At 43.4% G+C, this 18,364-nt stretch overlaps 1 protein-coding gene across 1 annotated transcript in view; it reads left to right on the top strand.

The window, feature by feature from the left end:
- Window positions 1-3,383: 3,383 nt before the first annotated feature.
- Window positions 3,384-18,364, top strand: part of PCCB (propionyl-CoA carboxylase subunit beta) — a 78,229-nt gene continuing 63,248 nt past the window's right edge. The window contains exons 1-5 of the mRNA XM_032265714.1: window positions 3,384-3,631; window positions 7,443-7,562; window positions 8,143-8,211; window positions 12,596-12,652; window positions 14,078-14,191. Of these exons, the coding sequence (XP_032121605.1) occupies window positions 3,449-3,631; window positions 7,443-7,562; window positions 8,143-8,211; window positions 12,596-12,652; window positions 14,078-14,191 (543 nt within the window). The 5' untranslated portion in view covers window positions 3,384-3,448. The remainder of the gene's footprint in view (window positions 3,632-7,442; window positions 7,563-8,142; window positions 8,212-12,595; window positions 12,653-14,077; window positions 14,192-18,364) is intronic.

The raw sequence follows: 18,364 nt of genomic DNA, 5'->3' as shown, positions 1-18,364 counted from the left end.
AAAGTGCTGGGATTACAGGAGTGAGCCACTGTGCCTGGCCCCCTTAATTGATTTCCCCTCTTGGCAGTTGCTTCTCTGAAGAGGCGGATTATGTGTGTGATGTCTTCCATTTCCTCCTTTCTACCATTGCACTCATCTTTGCTGAAAGTTGTAACTGAATAAGGTAGAATGACCAGAAAATGTTGACACCTCACTGTCCCCTGACCATCCTCATTCCTTGTGGAAGGAAGTGAAGTTGTGGAACGACAATCCTCATTCCTTGTGGAAGGAAGTTATCAACAAACAAACCTTACAACTCTATGAGTTAGAACAAATTTTACACACGAGGAAACTGTGGTTAAGTTGTCCAAGATCACAAAGAGGTAACTGGCAGAGTTGGAACTAACCTCAGGACAGTCTAACACCAATGGCTGGGCTTTTGTCATTACGTCATGAGTAAGAAACTCAGAACACAAGGGTTTCATAGATCACCCCCTCTCCACTTTTACAGAGGAAACTGAGGTCCTTAGGTGAATTAGCCTGTGTTATCCAGGAAGTCAGGGCAGAAGCAAGATTTGCACCCAGGTGTTCTGACTCCAGATTTTCAGCTCTACTGTCTCGGAAAATGAGAAAACTAAAGACAGATCAGGGTGACTCCTGTCTTACAATGGAGAAAAACCCTCAAACACAGCAACCAGCAAGGGGGACTAAGGACAGGAAACCAGCCTAGAGCATACTGGTATTAGAGGGCAATTAATCTCCTCCTACCCCTACCCACCTACCCCAAGCTGGAGCTTGCATCTGAGGTCTGAGGAGTAACATTACAGACCTATAGAACTATGGAGTACCCATGGGTAGAGTATTAGGACAGTGAGGAGAAGAAGTGGAGGGAGACAGGACTAGCTGGAGGAAGCTGTTAGGTTAAGTGAGCCTTCCACTGTTGGGTTTTCTACTCATCACTGGTTATCTAAAGTTAAATAAGAAAAATTTCCTTGCTTCTGAAGATCAGGATAGACTGCATGGAGGAGATGATACCTGAGCAGCTTTCAGAGCCTGAAAAAACATAGAGGAGTAGGTGTAAACCTCTGGACTCACTTACAATTGCCTATTTGCAAGCTCAATTCATCAGCTGCAGTCCCTGCCCTCGGGCTGGAGAGTCTATCTAGGAAGACAGCTAAACAATCTTAACACAGTGTGAGATGTGCTTTACGAAAAAACCTACAAGGCACTGTGGGACAAGGGAGACCCACTGCCCCCAGCCCAAAGCAAGTCTCAATTTCTGGGCATGAAAAAAACTCTTCACAATTTAATTCCATTCTTACTTTCCAGTCTCATTTATCACCATGTCCCCAAAAGCTGGGAACACAACCAAATATGTGTGTGTCTGTGTATGTGAATCTGAGCATGCCAGGCCTTTGCTCACACTGCTTCTGTTCCCTGGCACGTGGCATGTGGTTGCTTTCTTGGAGATACTCTTCTCGACATACTTAGCCTTATTCAAATTCTCTCTTATGCTCCCAAGGCCAGTTCTTTGTCCGTTGCCTCTCTAGGTTGGTGAATTCCTTAAAGCAAGGACTCAAATGCAAGGTCAAGAGCACTCATTATGAAGTTATACAGATGCAGGTGGCCTTTGTCTAGCAGGTGGTCTCTTAGCTTCCCTCTATCTAGATGAACAATTCCTACTCCAGGAAATGCAATCAGTACTGATGTTTAGTTCTTGGCAAATGGTAGGTGCTCAAAAATGTTTTCTGAGTTGAATTGCATTAACATTAAGGTCTCAGGTCAGAATTTGAGCTTTATGAAGGCTCTGGCTGTGAGCTGGATCTTGGAAGGGCTCATGATCAACTTTAGCAGTTTTCTGTGGCTAAAAATGAGAAATATACAGCATGTTATTTGTCTTGAAGACCTGCCTGTTAGTGGGAGAAACAGATGGTCAGCTCTCAACAGCACAATTCCAAACTCCTAGAACAGCGGTTCTTAAAACTTTAGCAAGCAGATCAGAATCTGCTTGCTGTAATAAAGGTCATCTGCTATAACAGATGGCTGGCCCCAGCCCCGGAGTTTCTGATTTAAAGGTCTGGGATAAACTCTGAGAATTCGAGCTTGAATTTCCAATTCACTCCCAGGTGATACTGAAGCTGCTGTATTGACAAGATTCCCTCCTTGATCAAACATTGGTCAGGCTCTTCTGAGTTCTCCTTTTGACTAGGCCTGAGCTTGGGCTCCCATTTCTTTCCTTGTAGAATTCCATTTTAGCAAGAATCTTGCCAAGTCATTTTAGCCAGGATCCTCCATTCTTCATATCTGATCGCTCTCCATATCTGATTTTAGATCCATACTCGCCATTATCCCCCAGGTGATGTTTGATTATCCTGGCCTGCCTTTGGCAGGTTAGGTCGATTTAGCCAGGTCCCGCCCCATGTTTCCTCTTAGTAATTTTCCATCCACTGACTTCCACACACTGCCCTTTAGCTATAAATTCCCACACTGCAAAACTCTATCCCTACCTCTGTCAGATTGGGCCTGAATAAAGTTTGCCTTATCATTCTTTTTTTTTTTTTTTCTTCTTTCTTTCTAAAGGAGAATCATTCTTTTTTTTAAAATTTAAAAATTTTTTTAACTTTCTGGATAGCAATGCCTTATTCTTAAACATGAATAATTGTCATAATTTTTTTCTTTAATGGGATTCATACTTTGAGAACTACTGATTAGAGGTTTAGGGTCCTGTGCTTATTATCTGGCACACATTAATGGTATGCCTCTGAGTTTGAATCCAACCACACTGCCTGTCTTGGCTTTTTTTTTTTTTTTTTTTTTTGAGATGGGTTTTGCTCAGGCTGGAGTGCAGTGATGCAATCATGACTCACTGCAGCCTTGACATCCGGGGCTCAAGCGTTGCTCCCGCCTTATCCTCCTGAGTAGCTGGGGCAACAGGTGTAAGCTGCCATACCCAGCTAATTTTCACATTTTTTGTAGAGGTGGGGTCTCTCATTATATTGCTCAGGCTGGTCTTGGGATCCTGGGCTAACCTACCTCAGCCTCAGTCTTGCTTCTTGATCAAATCACTCACCACTCTGTGCTTCATTTACCTCATCTGTGAAAACCAGATAATATGCTAGTGCATGGTAAGTGCAAAAAGCAATACCTGGCACAATGCTTAATACATATTGGTTAAATCTTATAATGTCATTTTCTGCAGGAAGGAGGACGACAAAGTTAAGGGTCTAGGTGGTCAGAGAAGAGCATGGACTATGTCCCTCTTTTGTGCAGCCAGGCAGGCCCTATACTTTTTCTCTGCATGACTCTCCTAGGGCGGCCTCGGGTCTCGAACTCTCACGTCTCACTCCCAAACAGGCTCTGTAGTCCAGCCTCTAGGTTCCCTACAGCCGATGCTGCGCAAGCGCAGTGACCACGCTTTATGCACATGCGTACTCAGGTGCGCCGGTAGGGGACGCGCTGGCACAGTAAAATGGCGGCGGCACTACGGGTGGCTGCGGCCGGGGCAAGACTCAGCGTTCTGGCGAGCGGTCTCCGCGCGGCGGTCCGCAGCCTTTGCAGCCAGCCCACCTCTGTTGACGAGCGCATTGAGAACAAGCGCCGAAGCGCGCTACTAGGAGGAGGCCAACGCCGTATTGACGCGCAGCACAAGCGAGTGAGTCCCGCCCCTGGCGCCCGCGACCTATCAGCGTGCCCGGCTCGCGGCGCCCAAGGTCTCCCTGCAAATCCGCACGGCTCCTGGAGGGGCGGGGGCGAGAGTGTTCACCTTGAAAACCTGTAGCGTTTCGCGTGGAGGCGGCTATAACCAGCAGAAGCACTTGTGTGCTTTTTCACACTGTTTAACTCTTGGGATTTAGATGGAAATGGCTGGTCTCCAGCCAGCTCACCACTTAATATAAAGTTTTGGGCAACTTATTAAATCTCTGTGGGCCAATTTAATAATAATTCTTCCCGCATAAGCGTATCGTTAGACCATAGACATTCAGTAAAAAAGATGTACATATTCTTCTCGTGCCCCATGACAGAATGATGGTAGATTCTTTCTCCATTGTGGAAGCAGGAAAGTTGAACTTGGTCAAACTCCACTAACATGAGTTGGGGGATGTGTGCGTGCAGGGAACTTGTGGAACTTCTGTCCGCAGAATGCCCGGTCAACCTCTTCAGGGCCTTAGCGTGCCTCCCCTTGGTGGGTAGCAGAGGCACGTGTCGGAAGCAGGTGGCCTTTCTGGGAGTGCGCAGGCCATTCTCGATGTTTGACTGAACTGAGCAACGGAGGCACTACCACCCACCGCCTGGGTTTTGAAGTGAGAATCGCAGCTGGCCTCCAGAGAAAAGCTGGGTGGCTGGTTTTGGAGAGGTGACCCCTGACTTGAAACCAGGCTTGCACAATGTGTCCATGACTCGTGGGTGAGTCTGGACCGTTGTGCTGAACGAATTACAGAACCAACAGGAAGGTGTAGAAGTGAAACTGTTTTTTTTTTTTTTTTAAGATGGGGTTTCACCATGATGGTCTTGAACTCCTGACCTCAGGTGATCCACCCACCTCAGCCTCCCAAAGTGCTAGGATTACAGACGTGAGCCACTGCGCCTGGCTGGAAGTGAAACTCTTGTAGGTAAAGGGTTCTCAGGCACAACTCACAACCATGGGGGAGGAACTGGGGGAGGGATGGGGTCTTAAGGTGAGGAGATTTGAACAGCTCTATATTTAAGTCTAGTGTGGATTCCGATGTCATAAATTCGCATTTGACAAGGGCCTGAAGGTTCCTTTTGAGACTTGGGAGAGAAATGTAAATTTGGTTGATGGTTTGTGGTGCTAGTGCTTTCTCTCTCTCCCCCGGGGGTGCTATGTTAGGGCTGAGGGAGATGTTAGATCATTCTCTGGAAAGGCCTGTCTGTGTTCCGTACAGTCTTTCTGTTGGGATGTATTGGTCAATTCTTCCGTGGAACATTGCCCAGCCTTTTCCCAGGTAGATCCTACTGGGTTTAGATGAAGCCTCCTGAAGCTGTTTTTCTTTTGCCAAAGTTGACTTAGGAGGCAGATTTGATATGAACCCCCTCCTCTACCCCTTTTTAATTTTTGAGATGGAATTTTGCTTTTGTTGCCCAGGCTGGAGTGCAATGATGAGATCTTGGCTCACTGCAACCTCTGCCTCCCAGGTTCAAGTGATTCTCCTGCCTCAGCCTCCCAAGTAGCTGGGATTACAGGCATGTACCACCACACCTGGCTAATTTTTGTATTTTTAGTAGAGATGGGGTTTCACCATGTTGGCCAGGTTGGTCTCGAACTCCTGACCTCAGGTGATCCGCCCACTTCAGCCTCCCAAAGTGCTGGGATTACAGAATTTTTGTTTGTTTGTTTTTGAGACAGGCTCTTATTCTGTCACCCAGCCTGGAAGGCAGTGGAATCATGGCATCCTCAACCTCCTGGCTGGGCTCCAGTGATCCTCCCACTTCAGCCTCTTTTCCAGCTAATTTTTTTTTTGGTAGAGATAGGGTCTCGCTTTTTTGCCCAGGCTGGTCTCAAATCCTGGGCTTAAGCAGTCCTCCCACCTTGGCCTCCCACAGTGCTGGGATTGCAGGTGTGAGCCACAGTGCCTGGTCAGTATAAATATATATATATATATATACATATATATATACACACATATATATGTATATATATATATGTATATATATATGTATATACATATATATATGTATGTATATATATTAAAAAATCTATATATATATATTTTTTGAGACAGTTTTGTTCTTGTTGCCCAGTCTGGAGTGCAATGGCATGATCTTGGCTCACTGCAATCTCCACTTCCTGGGTTCAAGCGATTTTTCTGCCTCAGTCTCCTTAGTAGCTCGGATTACAGGCATATGCCACCATGCCTGGCTAATTTTTTTTTTTTGTATTTTTAGTAGAAACAGGGTTTCTTCATGTTGGTCAGGCGGTCTTGAACTCCAAACCTCAGGTGATCCACCAGCCTCAGCCTCTCAAAGTGCTGGGATTATGGGCATAAGCCACCGAGCCTGGCCAGTATAAATATATTTTAAAAATCTGTATATATATTGCTAAATTGCTTTCCTGAAAACTTATTCTACTTTACATGACAGTGTACAGGATTGCCTGGTTTTTGTTTTTTTAAACGCAACCTCAGTAGCTTCGGCTACTTTCTAAGGGGGAAATAATAGCCAATTTGAGGTGTGTGTATGTTTGGGGCGGGAGTTGGGGGGAGGAGGACAGAGGACGTTAGGCTAGGGTATTTGCCTTGGGCTGATAGCTTGGGAGCCCAAGCAGTGAAGGCTCTTCTTTAAAAAAAACAAACCATGATCTCACTCTGTTGCCCAGGCTGGAGTGTAGTGGAAAGATCATGGCTCACTGCAGCCTTAACCTCCTGGACTCAGGTGATCCTCTGGCCTCATCCCCACAGGTAGCTGGGGCTACACCAGGTGCCACTACTCCCAGCTAATTTTTGTATTTTTCAGTAAAGACCAGGTTTCGCCGTGTTGCCCAGCTGGTCTTAAACTCCTGGGCTCAAGTGATGCTTGTCTCAGCCTCTCACCTCTAGCATTACCAGTATTAGAGGCACTGCCTGCCCAGTGACATATGTTCAACGGCCAAGGTATCCTGACTGTGCAAAGGTAGCACAATCACTTGTTCTCTAAATAGGGACGTTTATGAATGGCCACATGAGGGTTCAGCTGTCTCTTACTTTTAATCAGTGCTGGGTTTACAGATGGGGGCCACCGTGCCCGACCGAGGCTCTTGGTAGATTGAGAGCTTCGACCTCATCTCCTCAAAGAAGCATTTTAAAACTCTTCTGTAGTGAGCTCTTTAGCATTTTGTGTCCCACTCCCCTTCTGCTCAGTCACTTCCTGATGTGGCGTCATCTCTGTGTCATAGTGTCACTATCAGGTGTGGGATCCCTAATCGGGACAGGATAGTAGGAAAAAGAAGCCCACAAAGGAGGCAGGAGAAAAACCAAGAAGTAGTGTGTCCTTGAGGTGGGAGCTGGGAACAGCAGGGACCCTGGTGAGGTGAGGTGTGCTTCTGTAGGTCTCCCTGGAAAGAACCTGTCTCAGATCCTTCACTGAGCCTGCTTTAGTTTCTACCACCTGCTTCTGCATTCTTCTTTTTATGGCTCTTTAGGTCTCTAGGAAGTATTTGCGGAACTAGTTACTATGTTCCAGGGTCAGGTTCTCCTTATTCCCACTTGTCTCTACCTTTTCCTCCCCCTATTTCCTTATTCATCTTCCATAGTTGGATGGCTTCTGGAGCACACTGTCTGCCCTGATTTCCATGTCATCTAATGTTTGCTAATAACACGTATCTGCCCTGGGCAGGTTGGACAGAACGGAGGCATTTGCATTGGGATGAACAACAAAATCTGCGCTTCAGGCCCTCCTGTGAACAGCCCTTGCTTTGCCTACTAAATTGTCTGTGATGACATTACTGAATGATCTTTATTCTATTGTAGGGAAAGCTAACAGCCAGGGAGCGGATCAGTCTCTTGCTGGACCCTGGCAGCTTTGTTGAGAGCGACATGTTTGTGGAACACAGATGTGCAGATTTTGGAATGGCTGCTGATAAGCATAAGGTATTGGTTCAAATAGTGGTCCGAACACTTTCTAGGTGTGGCTAAGCTGGCCTACCCACTAGAATAATAATAAATCTGTAAGGCTTTTATCTGAAGTCCTCTGTAGAAGCACTGCAGATACCATGCCCAGCTAATTTTTGTATTTTTAGTAGAGACAGGCTTTTACCATGTTGGTCAGGCTAGCCTTGAACTCCTGGCCTCAAGCAGTCCACCCGCTTCAACCTCCCAAAGTGCTGAGACTACAGGCATGAAACACTGTACCCTGCCTCATGTTTCTTCATACGTCCTCCTTCGCATAAGCATAGAGAAGTGGTGGCCCTGGGGTCTTGATTATTTTGCTTTTAGGAGAGTAGCTAAGGCCTAAGGTGACAGTGTCCTTCACTCCTGTTGATGAAGTAGTAGCCCGATGTTTGCTGTTGTAGAACTGGGAAAATGGGCTGGGATTCCTGCATGTCCCTTGTTCATATTAAAGTTTTAGGAATTTGGGTTTTGTTTGTTTTTGTCTTTGAGGCATAGTGGCCAAATTCATTAAAAAAAGTATTTGGATTTTTTAACCTTTGTTTTTGCATTTTTCTGGTAGTTTCCTGGAGACAGCGTGGTCACTGGACGGGGCCGAATCAATGGAAGATTGGTTTATGTCTTCAGTCAGGTATTTCATAACTCTGTTAGTCTGAACTTTCTTGGAGGGCAGAGCCAAAAACAAAATATGTGAAAGAAACCAATCTTGGGGAATGAAAACTTGCTTGTAGTTTGGGGCAAATGAGGGATTTGCTTTGTTTTTCAGTGCATATGTCCAGAATATTATACTTTTTTTTTTTTTTTTCTCCTTAAGAAGAGTCCTGGGCCGGGCGCGGTGGCTCAAGCCTGTAATGCCAGCACTTTGGGAGGCCGAGGCAGGTGGATCACGAGGTCAAGAGATCGGCACCATCCTGGTCAACACGGTGAAACCCCGTCTCTACTAAAAAATACAAAAAATTAGCTGGGCATGGTGGCGCGTGCCTGTAATCGCAGCTACTCAGGAGGCTGAGGCAGGAGAATTGCCTGAACCCAGGAGGCGGAGGTTGCGGTGAGCCGAGATCGCACCATTGCACTCCAGCCTGGGTAACGAGCGAAACTCCGTCCCCTAAAAAAAAAAAAAAAAAAAAAACAGTTCTTAGTCTGTTTTGGAGAGGATTACTGGGCACTAGCCTTGTACAAAATTAACCCAGGAATCAGGAATTTATTCCAAATGAATGAGATTCCTCTTGAGAGGGTTGGGTGTGTGCTTGGAGGGCATCTGTGTTCTGGGCAGTCTGTGTGGACTAGAGAGTGCAGTGGGTGCAGCCTGGCAAAGGGGACTTGACTCTCAAAACCAGAGTCTCCCTGAGTGTTGGGCTTTCATGAATATGTTCATGTTCAGAAAGCTTTTTTTTTTTTTGGGACAGAGTTTACTCTTGTTGTCTAGGCTGGAGTGCAATGGTGCCATCTCGGCTCACTGCAACATTCGCCTCCTGGGTTCAAGCGATTCTCCTGCCTCAACCTCCCGAGTAGCTGGGATTACAGGCATGTGCCACCACTAATTCTGTTTATTTTCAGTAGAGATGGAGTTTCTCCACGTTGGTCAGGCTGGTCTTGAACTCTCAACCTCAGGTGATCCGCCAGCCTTGGCCTCCCAAAGTGCTGGGATTACAGGCGTGAGCCATCGAGCCCCGCCTCAGAAAACTTTTATCAGGCTGCCTCAAGATAGATAGTTTGTTCACACACATAGCCAAAGCTATCAATGTTATTTTACATGCAAAAGGGAATGAAGGTTGTTAGCTGACTTTACAATAGGGAGAGCAGCTTGGTTTATCCAGGTGGGGCCAATATAATTACAGGGCCCTTAAAAGTGGAAGAGGGCGATAGAAGAGGAGCTCAGAAGGATGTGATGTGAGGAGGACTTGACGTGCAGTACCTGGCTTTGAGGATGGGAGAAGGGGACCATCAGCAAAGGAGTGCTCATGGTCTCTAGGAGTTGATAAAGGCAAGAAAATACATTTACCCCGGAGCCTCCAGAAAGGAGCGCAGCCCTGCCAACCTTAATTTTAGCCCAGTCAATCCTATGTAGCACTTCTAAACTATGGAACCCTAAGATAATACATCTGTGTTGTTTCAAGGCACTGAATTTGCGTTAGTTCCCTATTACTGCTATAACAAATTAACACAGAATGTGTTGTGTACTATTTTGGATTTTGCTTTTTCCCAGAGGTGGAAATGCATATAATTTAAAATATTTAGGTCCTTTTACAGACCTAAAGTTTGATACTAAAGTTGGCTGGGTTCGGTGGCTCATGCCTGTGATCCCAGTACTTTGAGAGGCTGAGACGAGTGGATCATCTGAGGTCAGGAGTCTGAGACCAGCCTGACCAACATGGTGAAACCCCATCTCTACTAAAAACAGAAAAATTAGCCAGGTGTGGTGGAGATCTGTAATCCCGGTTACTTGGGAGTCTGAGGCAGGAGAATCCTTTGAACCCAGGAGATGGAGGTTGCAGTGAACTGAGATTGGGCTACTGTACTCTAGCCTGGGAAACAGAGCTAGACTGCATCTCAAAAAATAAAAAAAATAAAAAATAATTACATTTGGTTAATTTAAAATCTATCATAGACAGTATGCGTTTACTAAAATTGCCCTTGAAATGTTTTAAAACTGTTATAAATCGGTCTACCAAATGCTGAAATAGAAGGAATCACATTTCTTTCTTTTGTGCAATTTGTGAGAGCTGAGAAAAACTTGTACAGAAGGAACCATTGAAAAGAGGGGTAGAACAAAGAAAGTTATGTTTTCTGGACATGGTATTCACTGACCACTATTAAGCAGATGGAAAAATTCACTGAATTCATACTTTTGAGCACCTCTTATGCTCATGTGGTAGGGTGGGAGTAAGGAGTAGGTGGAGATGACCCAGACAAGAGTTCTCACTCTGAAGAAGTGAATCATTTTATAGGCACAATGGCACAGAACAGATGTGACTACAGAGAAGATGGAGTGAGAGGTTCCAGACAAATGTTGTGGACCCAAGACAAGGGAAAATCACATCCAGGGTTGTGGAAAGCTTTAGGGACAGTGGGGCAATTGAGACAGGCCCAGAAGGATAGTGGGGGTAGGGAGTGATGAGCTAGTTTTTTTTTTTTTATAGTGATCTCTGAGATGTTAATATCTGTAGGTATATTTTTCTGGGGAGCTTCTGTTCTTCTGGGGGAGTCTCCTCAGTCCCTTGCTTGATAATTGGCTGTTGGTGTATTCTAGGAGGAGAGAAAAGAGGGGCCAGCACTCCCTCATTCAGTGTATAGTGTCCTAATCTTGCGTGTTTTCAGCCTCACCTTTCCTCCTTTTAGGCTAGAAGTTGTGAGTTTAGAACCCTTCTGGTTAACTTCCTTTAGAGAACAAACCTCTCTCCTCTCAACGTGAAGGAGGGGCCCTGTGGGGTCTAACTGCTTCTAACATAGACTTCAATTAGTCTTGTTTTCAGCCCCCTCCTCACCTCCACTTTCCATGGTTCCTGGGTTGTTCCCTCCTTGATTACTCGCACTGCAGGTGTGTAAGCTTCCATTCTCTCCCTCCAAATCAGGTATTTTCTTGTGCCTTCAGTTCCCCTCAGATTTGTTTAATCTTTCCTGTGCTGTTGCCTCCTTCTTTTTATTCTTATGGCAAATTAAGTCCCAAATGTCTTTTTGAAGGGGTTTTAGGAAGGAGGTTATGCCCACAATAAGCCCTTTACATCTGAACATAATGAAGGTCCATAAGCAGAAGAAGCCATGAGAGCTCTGATTCTTGTTTTTTAACCTTCCTTTTTAAAACAGGTAGGTGTGATGGCTCACGCTTGTAATCCCAACATTTTGGGAGGCCGAGGGAGGTGGATCACTTGAGGCCAGAAGTTTGAGATGAGCCTGGGCAACATGGTGAAACCTCATCTCTACTAAAAATACAAAGCTGGGCATGATGACACGTGCCTGTAATCCCAGCTACTCAGGAGGCTGAGGCAGGAGAATTGCATTAACCTGGGAGGCAGAGGATACAGTGAGCCAAGATTATACCACTGTGCTCCAGCCTGGGCAACAGTGAGACCCTGTCTCAAAACAAATAATAAAACAGTAAATATTTTCTAAAAATAGAAGTGCTTGACTGTTTGACATCCATAGAATCTGATATTAGAGTTCATTCTGTATGATAGATTTTCCTTCAGAGCTGCAAATCATTTTTTTCTTTATCTTTTTTTAACTTGCAAATCATTTTTGTACAGCAAAGACTAGCTTTTTTGCTCTTGACAATTCATGAACTTCAAGATATTTTATTATATGGAATAATGTATAAATCAGATTTTTTTTTCTAATTTTTTTAAACTTCTGAAAATTCTTCAAAAAAAATTTTTTTTTAATGTAGTCTCCCTCTGTTGCCCAGGCTAGAGTGCAGTGGTGCGATCTAGTTCAAGTGATTCTCCTGCCTCAGCCTCCCGAGTAGCTGGGATTACAGGTGTGCACCACCACATGCAGCTCATTTTTATGTTTTAGTAGAGACAGGGTTCCACCATGTTGGCCAGGCTGGTCTGGAACTCCTGACCTCAAGTGATCCACCTGCTGTGGCCTCTCAAAGTGCTGGGATTACAGGTTTGAGCCACTGCACCCAGCCAACTTTTTTAAAGACAGGGTCTTGCTCTGGAATGCAATGGTGCTATCTCGATTCCTTGAAGCCTCTGTCTCTTGGCCTCAAGCAGTCCTTCTGCCTCAGCCTCTCAAGTAGCTGGGACTCCAGGCATGTGCCACCATACCCCACTAACATTTTTCTGTATTTTTTATAGATACAGGCTTTTGCCATGTCGCCCAGGCAGGTCTCAAACTCTTGGACTCAAGCCATCCACCTGCCTTGGCCTCTCAAAGTGTTGGGATTACAGGCGTGAACCACCATGCCTGGCTTAAAAACTTTTATCTGTGAATTTTCTATTTCTTTCTCCTACTGGGTTTTCATCTCTAGCCCGTTACTATATTTGACTTGCTGATTTGTATTTTCTTTTTAGGATTTTACAGTTTTTGGAGGCAGTCTGTCAGGAGCACATGCCCAAAAGATCTGCAAAGTAAGTAATACTGAAATTCAGTCCATTGCTTTCCTCAATTAGATAGTGCTCATTGAGTATCCTTGGGATACAAAACACTGAGCTAGGTACTTGGGGTAGGGCAGAGGTATACAAGATGTGGTACCCACGTGAAGGGGTGCATAACATTTTTTGTACCATGGATCTCTTCCATGGGCTGGCAAAGCCTGGACCTTCCTGTTTTTACATGCCTAAAATAAAATTTGTAGGATTTTAAAGGATTAAAAATGTTTTTAAAACACCACATTTATATATGTGCTTCCTTGTTAAGGCATTTAATGACAAGATTTAGCAATAGATCTGATAACTACTGTAATTTCAAAGTAGTCAAAGGTAAAAATAGTATAGGATATCTGCAACAACTTTAATGGCACTTAAAAATATCTGTGGCTTCTAATAATGACAAAGGCACAGATATTTCTAATACTACTGAAGCTCATTGCCTATATTCATAATGAAAAAAAAGTTAACAATCAGCTGGAGTTAGTAAAGATAAAGATGTAAATTTTTTTCCCATTTAAGTTCATGGACCCCCTGAAATCCATTTACAGACCCCTTGGGATTCTGAGGATCCCAGATGGAGAACCTCTTGTTTAAGTGGAGGGGCCAGGTGTTAGAAGTTAAAGAACTGTGAGGATTGCATGCTGATAATTAAAAACCACTGCTAGAGATTAGATGCTCTGGAGAAGAATAAAAGGATAAATAATATTTAGAGAATTTTGGAATTAAAGTTGGAGCTATTAGTAATTGGAATATCTGGATTGTAGACATGGTCCTGTCATGCATTACTCCTGAGACCTTGGGTCAATCACTTAACTTTTAAACCTTTGTAATTTTTTTCTTTTTACTGCCTCTGTTATGATGGGTAAATGAGGTAGTGGAAGTGAAAGTACTTTTTAAACTGTCAAGGGCTGTAGGAATGTTGCTTATTATGCTGTCAGAACTACTAACTTACGAGGAAAATCTGTCACATTAGAAGTAAAAGCAGGCCTGGGCCTGCCTTCAGATTAACAGATGGGTCAACATCTGCTTTCATGAAAATATAACTTTGCCATTCTGTCTACTGTAAGTTCTTTCAAAGTAGTACCTGTGAACAAAACTGGCTGCTGGAAGACATTACAATGTGAGCCTGTGATTCTAGAAATGGTTGCCATGAATTGTTTTATCCCCTGCTAATGGGAAGTGTTTTGGCTCTTGTGTATGTGGGGGCTTTAATCAGCCTTTTAAATATCTGGCCCTTTGTCTTCCATGAAGGTGCCCAATCATAATGGGGGGTGAAACCAGTGTTACTGCCTCCTGTTTTGAAAAATGCACATAGAACATTTTCCAGAAAACTCTGGTACTTTGTGAATGCTGTTTTTATATCAAGAATGTTTGTCTCAACACAAAATTTCTCTGCTGTCTCAGATCATGGACCAGGCCATAACGGTGGGGGCTCCAGTGATTGGGCTGAATGACTCTGGGGGAGCACGGATCCAAGAGGGAGTGGAGTCTTTGGCTGGCTATGCAGACATCTTTCTGGTGAGAAACCTGTTAATAGAGAATAGAGAATAAGAAAATACAGGGCTTAATGTTCTCTAAACCATGGCCTGGTCAGAGCTTCTCCAGCTCTCCTCATTATTCTCTGCTGCATTGTCTCTGTTCTGTGGGTCCTTCCTGTGTGACTTAGGGGTGGGATGAAAAGTAAGAGAGTGGGAAGAGAGGGTTTTCATTTTTTCTAACAGGGCCACTCATAGGGGAAATTACAGTTAAAGATCATAAGGGAAAAGGACTTGAAAATATATATATATTTTGAAAGCTAGGGAGAGGAAATATGAAAAGTTAAAATGAACTGATTTGCTAGAATTAGAATTTTTTTAAAATATCATACCTTTAAGCCGGGCTTGGTGGCTCATGCCTGTAATCCCAGCACTTTGGGAGGCTGAGGTGTGCGGATCACTTGAGGTCAGGAGTTCAAGACCAGCCTGGCCAACATGGTGAAACCCCATCTTTATTTAAAAAAAAAAAAAAAAAGACACCTTTTTTATTTTTTGGTTAAAACACTACAGGATTATTATATAAAGTCCAAGCCATAGTGCAAAGAAGAATAAAATCACCCCAGATCCTATCATTCAGAAACATTTGGTAAGTCTCATTACTGATACCGCTTTGCTTATTTACAGACTGAAATTATGAGAGAAAGAAATGAAAAGAAACCTAAAATAATGTGCTACATGATGTGTAAAGTGTATTTGTGAGAGATAAGAGAGATTGGGATGAGGCAGAGAGTTACTGTAGACAGAAATTGGCAACATTTCCAGGGTTAGAAAGGAAGGAGACAGGCAGACATTGTTTCTAATCAGGCCAGCTACTCTTGTCATCCTTGCTCTGCAGGTTTACTTGTATGGGTGGCTTGGCCTAAGCAGGTTAGACCTGGAAGTCATTCCTTTTGAGAAACAAAAAAGCATCCCTCAGAGATGTGGTGATAAACCACCACATTTTAGAGCTTGACTGGATTTTAGAATATCATTTAGTTTAATACATCTTTATGGATCTGGAGGAGTGGTTTTTTTGTTTGTTTGTTTTTAAATATTTATTTTTTTTGAGACAAGGGTCTCAGTTGCTTAGGCTGGAATGCAGTGGCATGATCTCTGTTCACTGCAACCTCAGCCCCCTGGGTTCAAGTGATCATTTCACTGGTTCAGCCTCCTGAATAGCTGGGACCACAGTCATTCACCACCACACCTGGCTACTTTTTTTTGGTATTTTTTTTTGTAGAGGTGGGTTTTTGCTATGTTCCCAGGCTTGTCTTGAACTCCTGGACTCAAGTGATTGGACTGCTTTTGCCTCCCAAAGTGCTGGGATAACAGGAGTGAGCCGCCACGCCCGGCCTTTAATTTTTGTTTCAAAGGGCTGGTCTTCAGTGACTTTCAGATCTTTATTGCTTAATTAATTGCTTACTAATGCTGCTTGTCCTATTGACACCTCCACTCATTCCTGCCTGTGTTATTTTGGGTTACATTTTATTTTGATAAAATTTCACACTTCAGGCTGGGCGCCGTGACTCATGCCTATAATCCCAGCACTTCAGGAGGCCAAGGTGGATGGATCACTTGAGGTCAGGAGTTTAAGACTAGCCTGGCCAACATGGTGAAATCCTGTCTCTATTAAAAATGCAAAAATTAGCTGGGAATGGCGGCATGTTCCTGTAATCCCAGCTACTCAGGAGGCTAAGGTGGGAGCATTGCTTAAACCTGGGAGGCAGAGGTTACAGTGAGCCAAGAGTGTGCCATTGCACTCCAGTATGGGCAACAGAGTGAGACTCCGTCTCAGGAAAAAAAATTCAAACTTCATAGAAGAATGACAAAAATACTACAGGAACTCTTATAATGCCCTTTTCCCAGATTCACCAGTTATTTACATTTTCTCTGTTTGTTCTTTTATTCTCTCTCCATATGTACATATTTGCATGTTATATTTTTCTGAAGTATTTGGGAATAAATTAGAGATACTATGTCTTCTTTACCTCCTAAGTTCTTCATTATTTCTAAAGAATAAGGATATTTTCTTAAATAACCAGAATGCAGTAATAAAAATAAGGAAATTTAGCATTGATTCATCAATGTTATTCTAATTCATAATCCTTATTCAGCACTTAATAAAGTCCTTTATAGTGTATGCTCTTGCGTGTGTGTGCTCTCTCTTTGACTGTCTCTCTCTCTATATATATATTTATATATATTTGTTCTTCCTGGCCAGGATCCAATCCAGAATGAAGGATTGACTTTAAATGTTATCTCTCTTTAATCTTTTTTGATCTGGAGCAGTTCCTGTCTTTGTTCTCCATGATCTTGACATTTTTAAAAATAGCTTTATTGAGGAACAGTTTACAAATCATAAAATCCACCCATTGTAAACATATCCAATAATTTTAAATTAATTTTTAGAGTTGTACAGTCATAATCTAGTTTTAGAACCTGCCACTCACTCCAATAATACCCTCTTGCCTGTTTGCAGTCAGTTTCTGCCTAACCACAGGCAACTCCTCACCCCTCTTTCTGCTTTTACAGATTTTTGCATGACTCCTTTCACTAAACATCATGTTTTTTGAGGTTCATTCATATTGTAATGTGTATTAGTTGATTCCTTTTTATTGCTGAATAATATTCTATTGAACATTTTATGTATTTTCATCATTTACCACATGAGAGAGATTTGGGTTCTTTCTAGTTCCTGGGTATCATGAATAAATGCTACTGTGAGCATTTGTGTGTTACTCTGTGTGAACTTATGTTTTCATAATGCTTGGGTAGGTAGGTACCTAACAGTGGGATTATAGGTTTTATGATAAGTTTTGTGTATAACTTTTTAAGAAACTGCTAAATTGTTTTCCAAAATAACTAAAACATTTTACATTACCATGAGCAATGTATTCATGGGTTCAGGTTCTCCACATCTTTGTTGATATTTGGTATTGTCAGCCCTTTTTTTTTTTTTTTTTTGGAGACAGAGTCTCACTCTGTGTGGCCCAGGCTGGAGTGCAATGGTATAATCTCGGCTTACTGCAACCTCTGCCTGCTGGGTTCGAGTGATTGCTCTGCCTCAGCCTCCTGAATAGCTGGGATTACAGGTGTGTACCACCATGCCTGGCTAATGATTGTATTTTTAGTAGAGATGGAGTTTCATCATGTTGGCCAGATTGTTCTCAAACTCTTGACCTCAAGTGATCTGCCTCCCTCGGCCTCCCAAAGTGCTGGGGTTATAGGCATGAGCCACTGCACCTGGCCAATCTTTTCTTTCTTTCTTTTTTTTTTTAATTTTAGATTTATTTATTTATTTATTTTTTAAAGACGGGGTTTCACCATGTTGGTCAAGCTGGTCTTGAACTCCCGATCTCAGGTGATCCACCTGTCTTGGCCTCCAGAGTGCTTGGATTATAGGCGTGAGCCACCACGCCTGGCCTCTTTCTTTTTTTTTTTTTTTTGAGACAGGGTCTCACTCTGTTGTTCAGGCTGGAGTACAGTGGCATGATCACAGCTCACTGCAGCCTTGACCTCCTGGGCTCAAGTGATCCTCCTGCCTCAGCTTCCCAACTAGCTGGGATGACAGGCATGTGCCACCATGCTTGGCTTGCCATGTTGCCCAGGCTAGTCTTCAACTCCTGGGCTCAAGTGATCCTTGTGCCTCCGCCTCCCAAAGTGCTGGAATTACAGGTGTGAGCCACTGCACTTGGTCTAGTCTTTTTGACTGTAGCTGTTTTAGTAGTGTGTAATGGTATCTCACTGTAGTTATAGTTTGCATTTCTCAGATGACTAATCATGTTGAGCATCTTTATGTACATATTAGTCATTTGTAAACCTTCTTTGCTGAAATGTCTGTTCAGATCTTTTGTCCATTTTGTAATTTATTCTTTTTCTTTTTATTTTTTTTAAAGATGGGATTTCACCATGTTGGTCAGGCTGGTCTTGAACTCCCAACCTCAGGTGATCCACCCGCCTTAGCCTCCAAAGTGCTGGGATTACAGGTGTGAGCCACCACGCCTGGCCTTTTTTTTTTTTTTTTTTTAAAGCAGAGATATGATTTGTAAGTATTTTCTCTCAGTCTGTGGCTTGTCTTTTCTTTCTTAGTGGTAGCTTTATTTATTTTTATTTTTGTTTTTTGAGACAGTTCACTCTGTCCTCCAGGCTGGAGTGCAGTGGCGTGATCTTGGCTCAC

Source organism: Sapajus apella, unplaced genomic scaffold (assembly GCF_009761245.1).
Source record: "Sapajus apella isolate SASKATOON/1434 unplaced genomic scaffold, GSC_monkey_1.0 scaffold4, whole genome shotgun sequence".
NCBI classification, from domain to species: domain Eukaryota; kingdom Metazoa; phylum Chordata; class Mammalia; order Primates; family Cebidae; genus Sapajus; species Sapajus apella.
The sequence above is the reverse complement of the archived record's forward strand: the minus strand, read 5'-3'. Positions and strand labels throughout refer to the sequence as shown.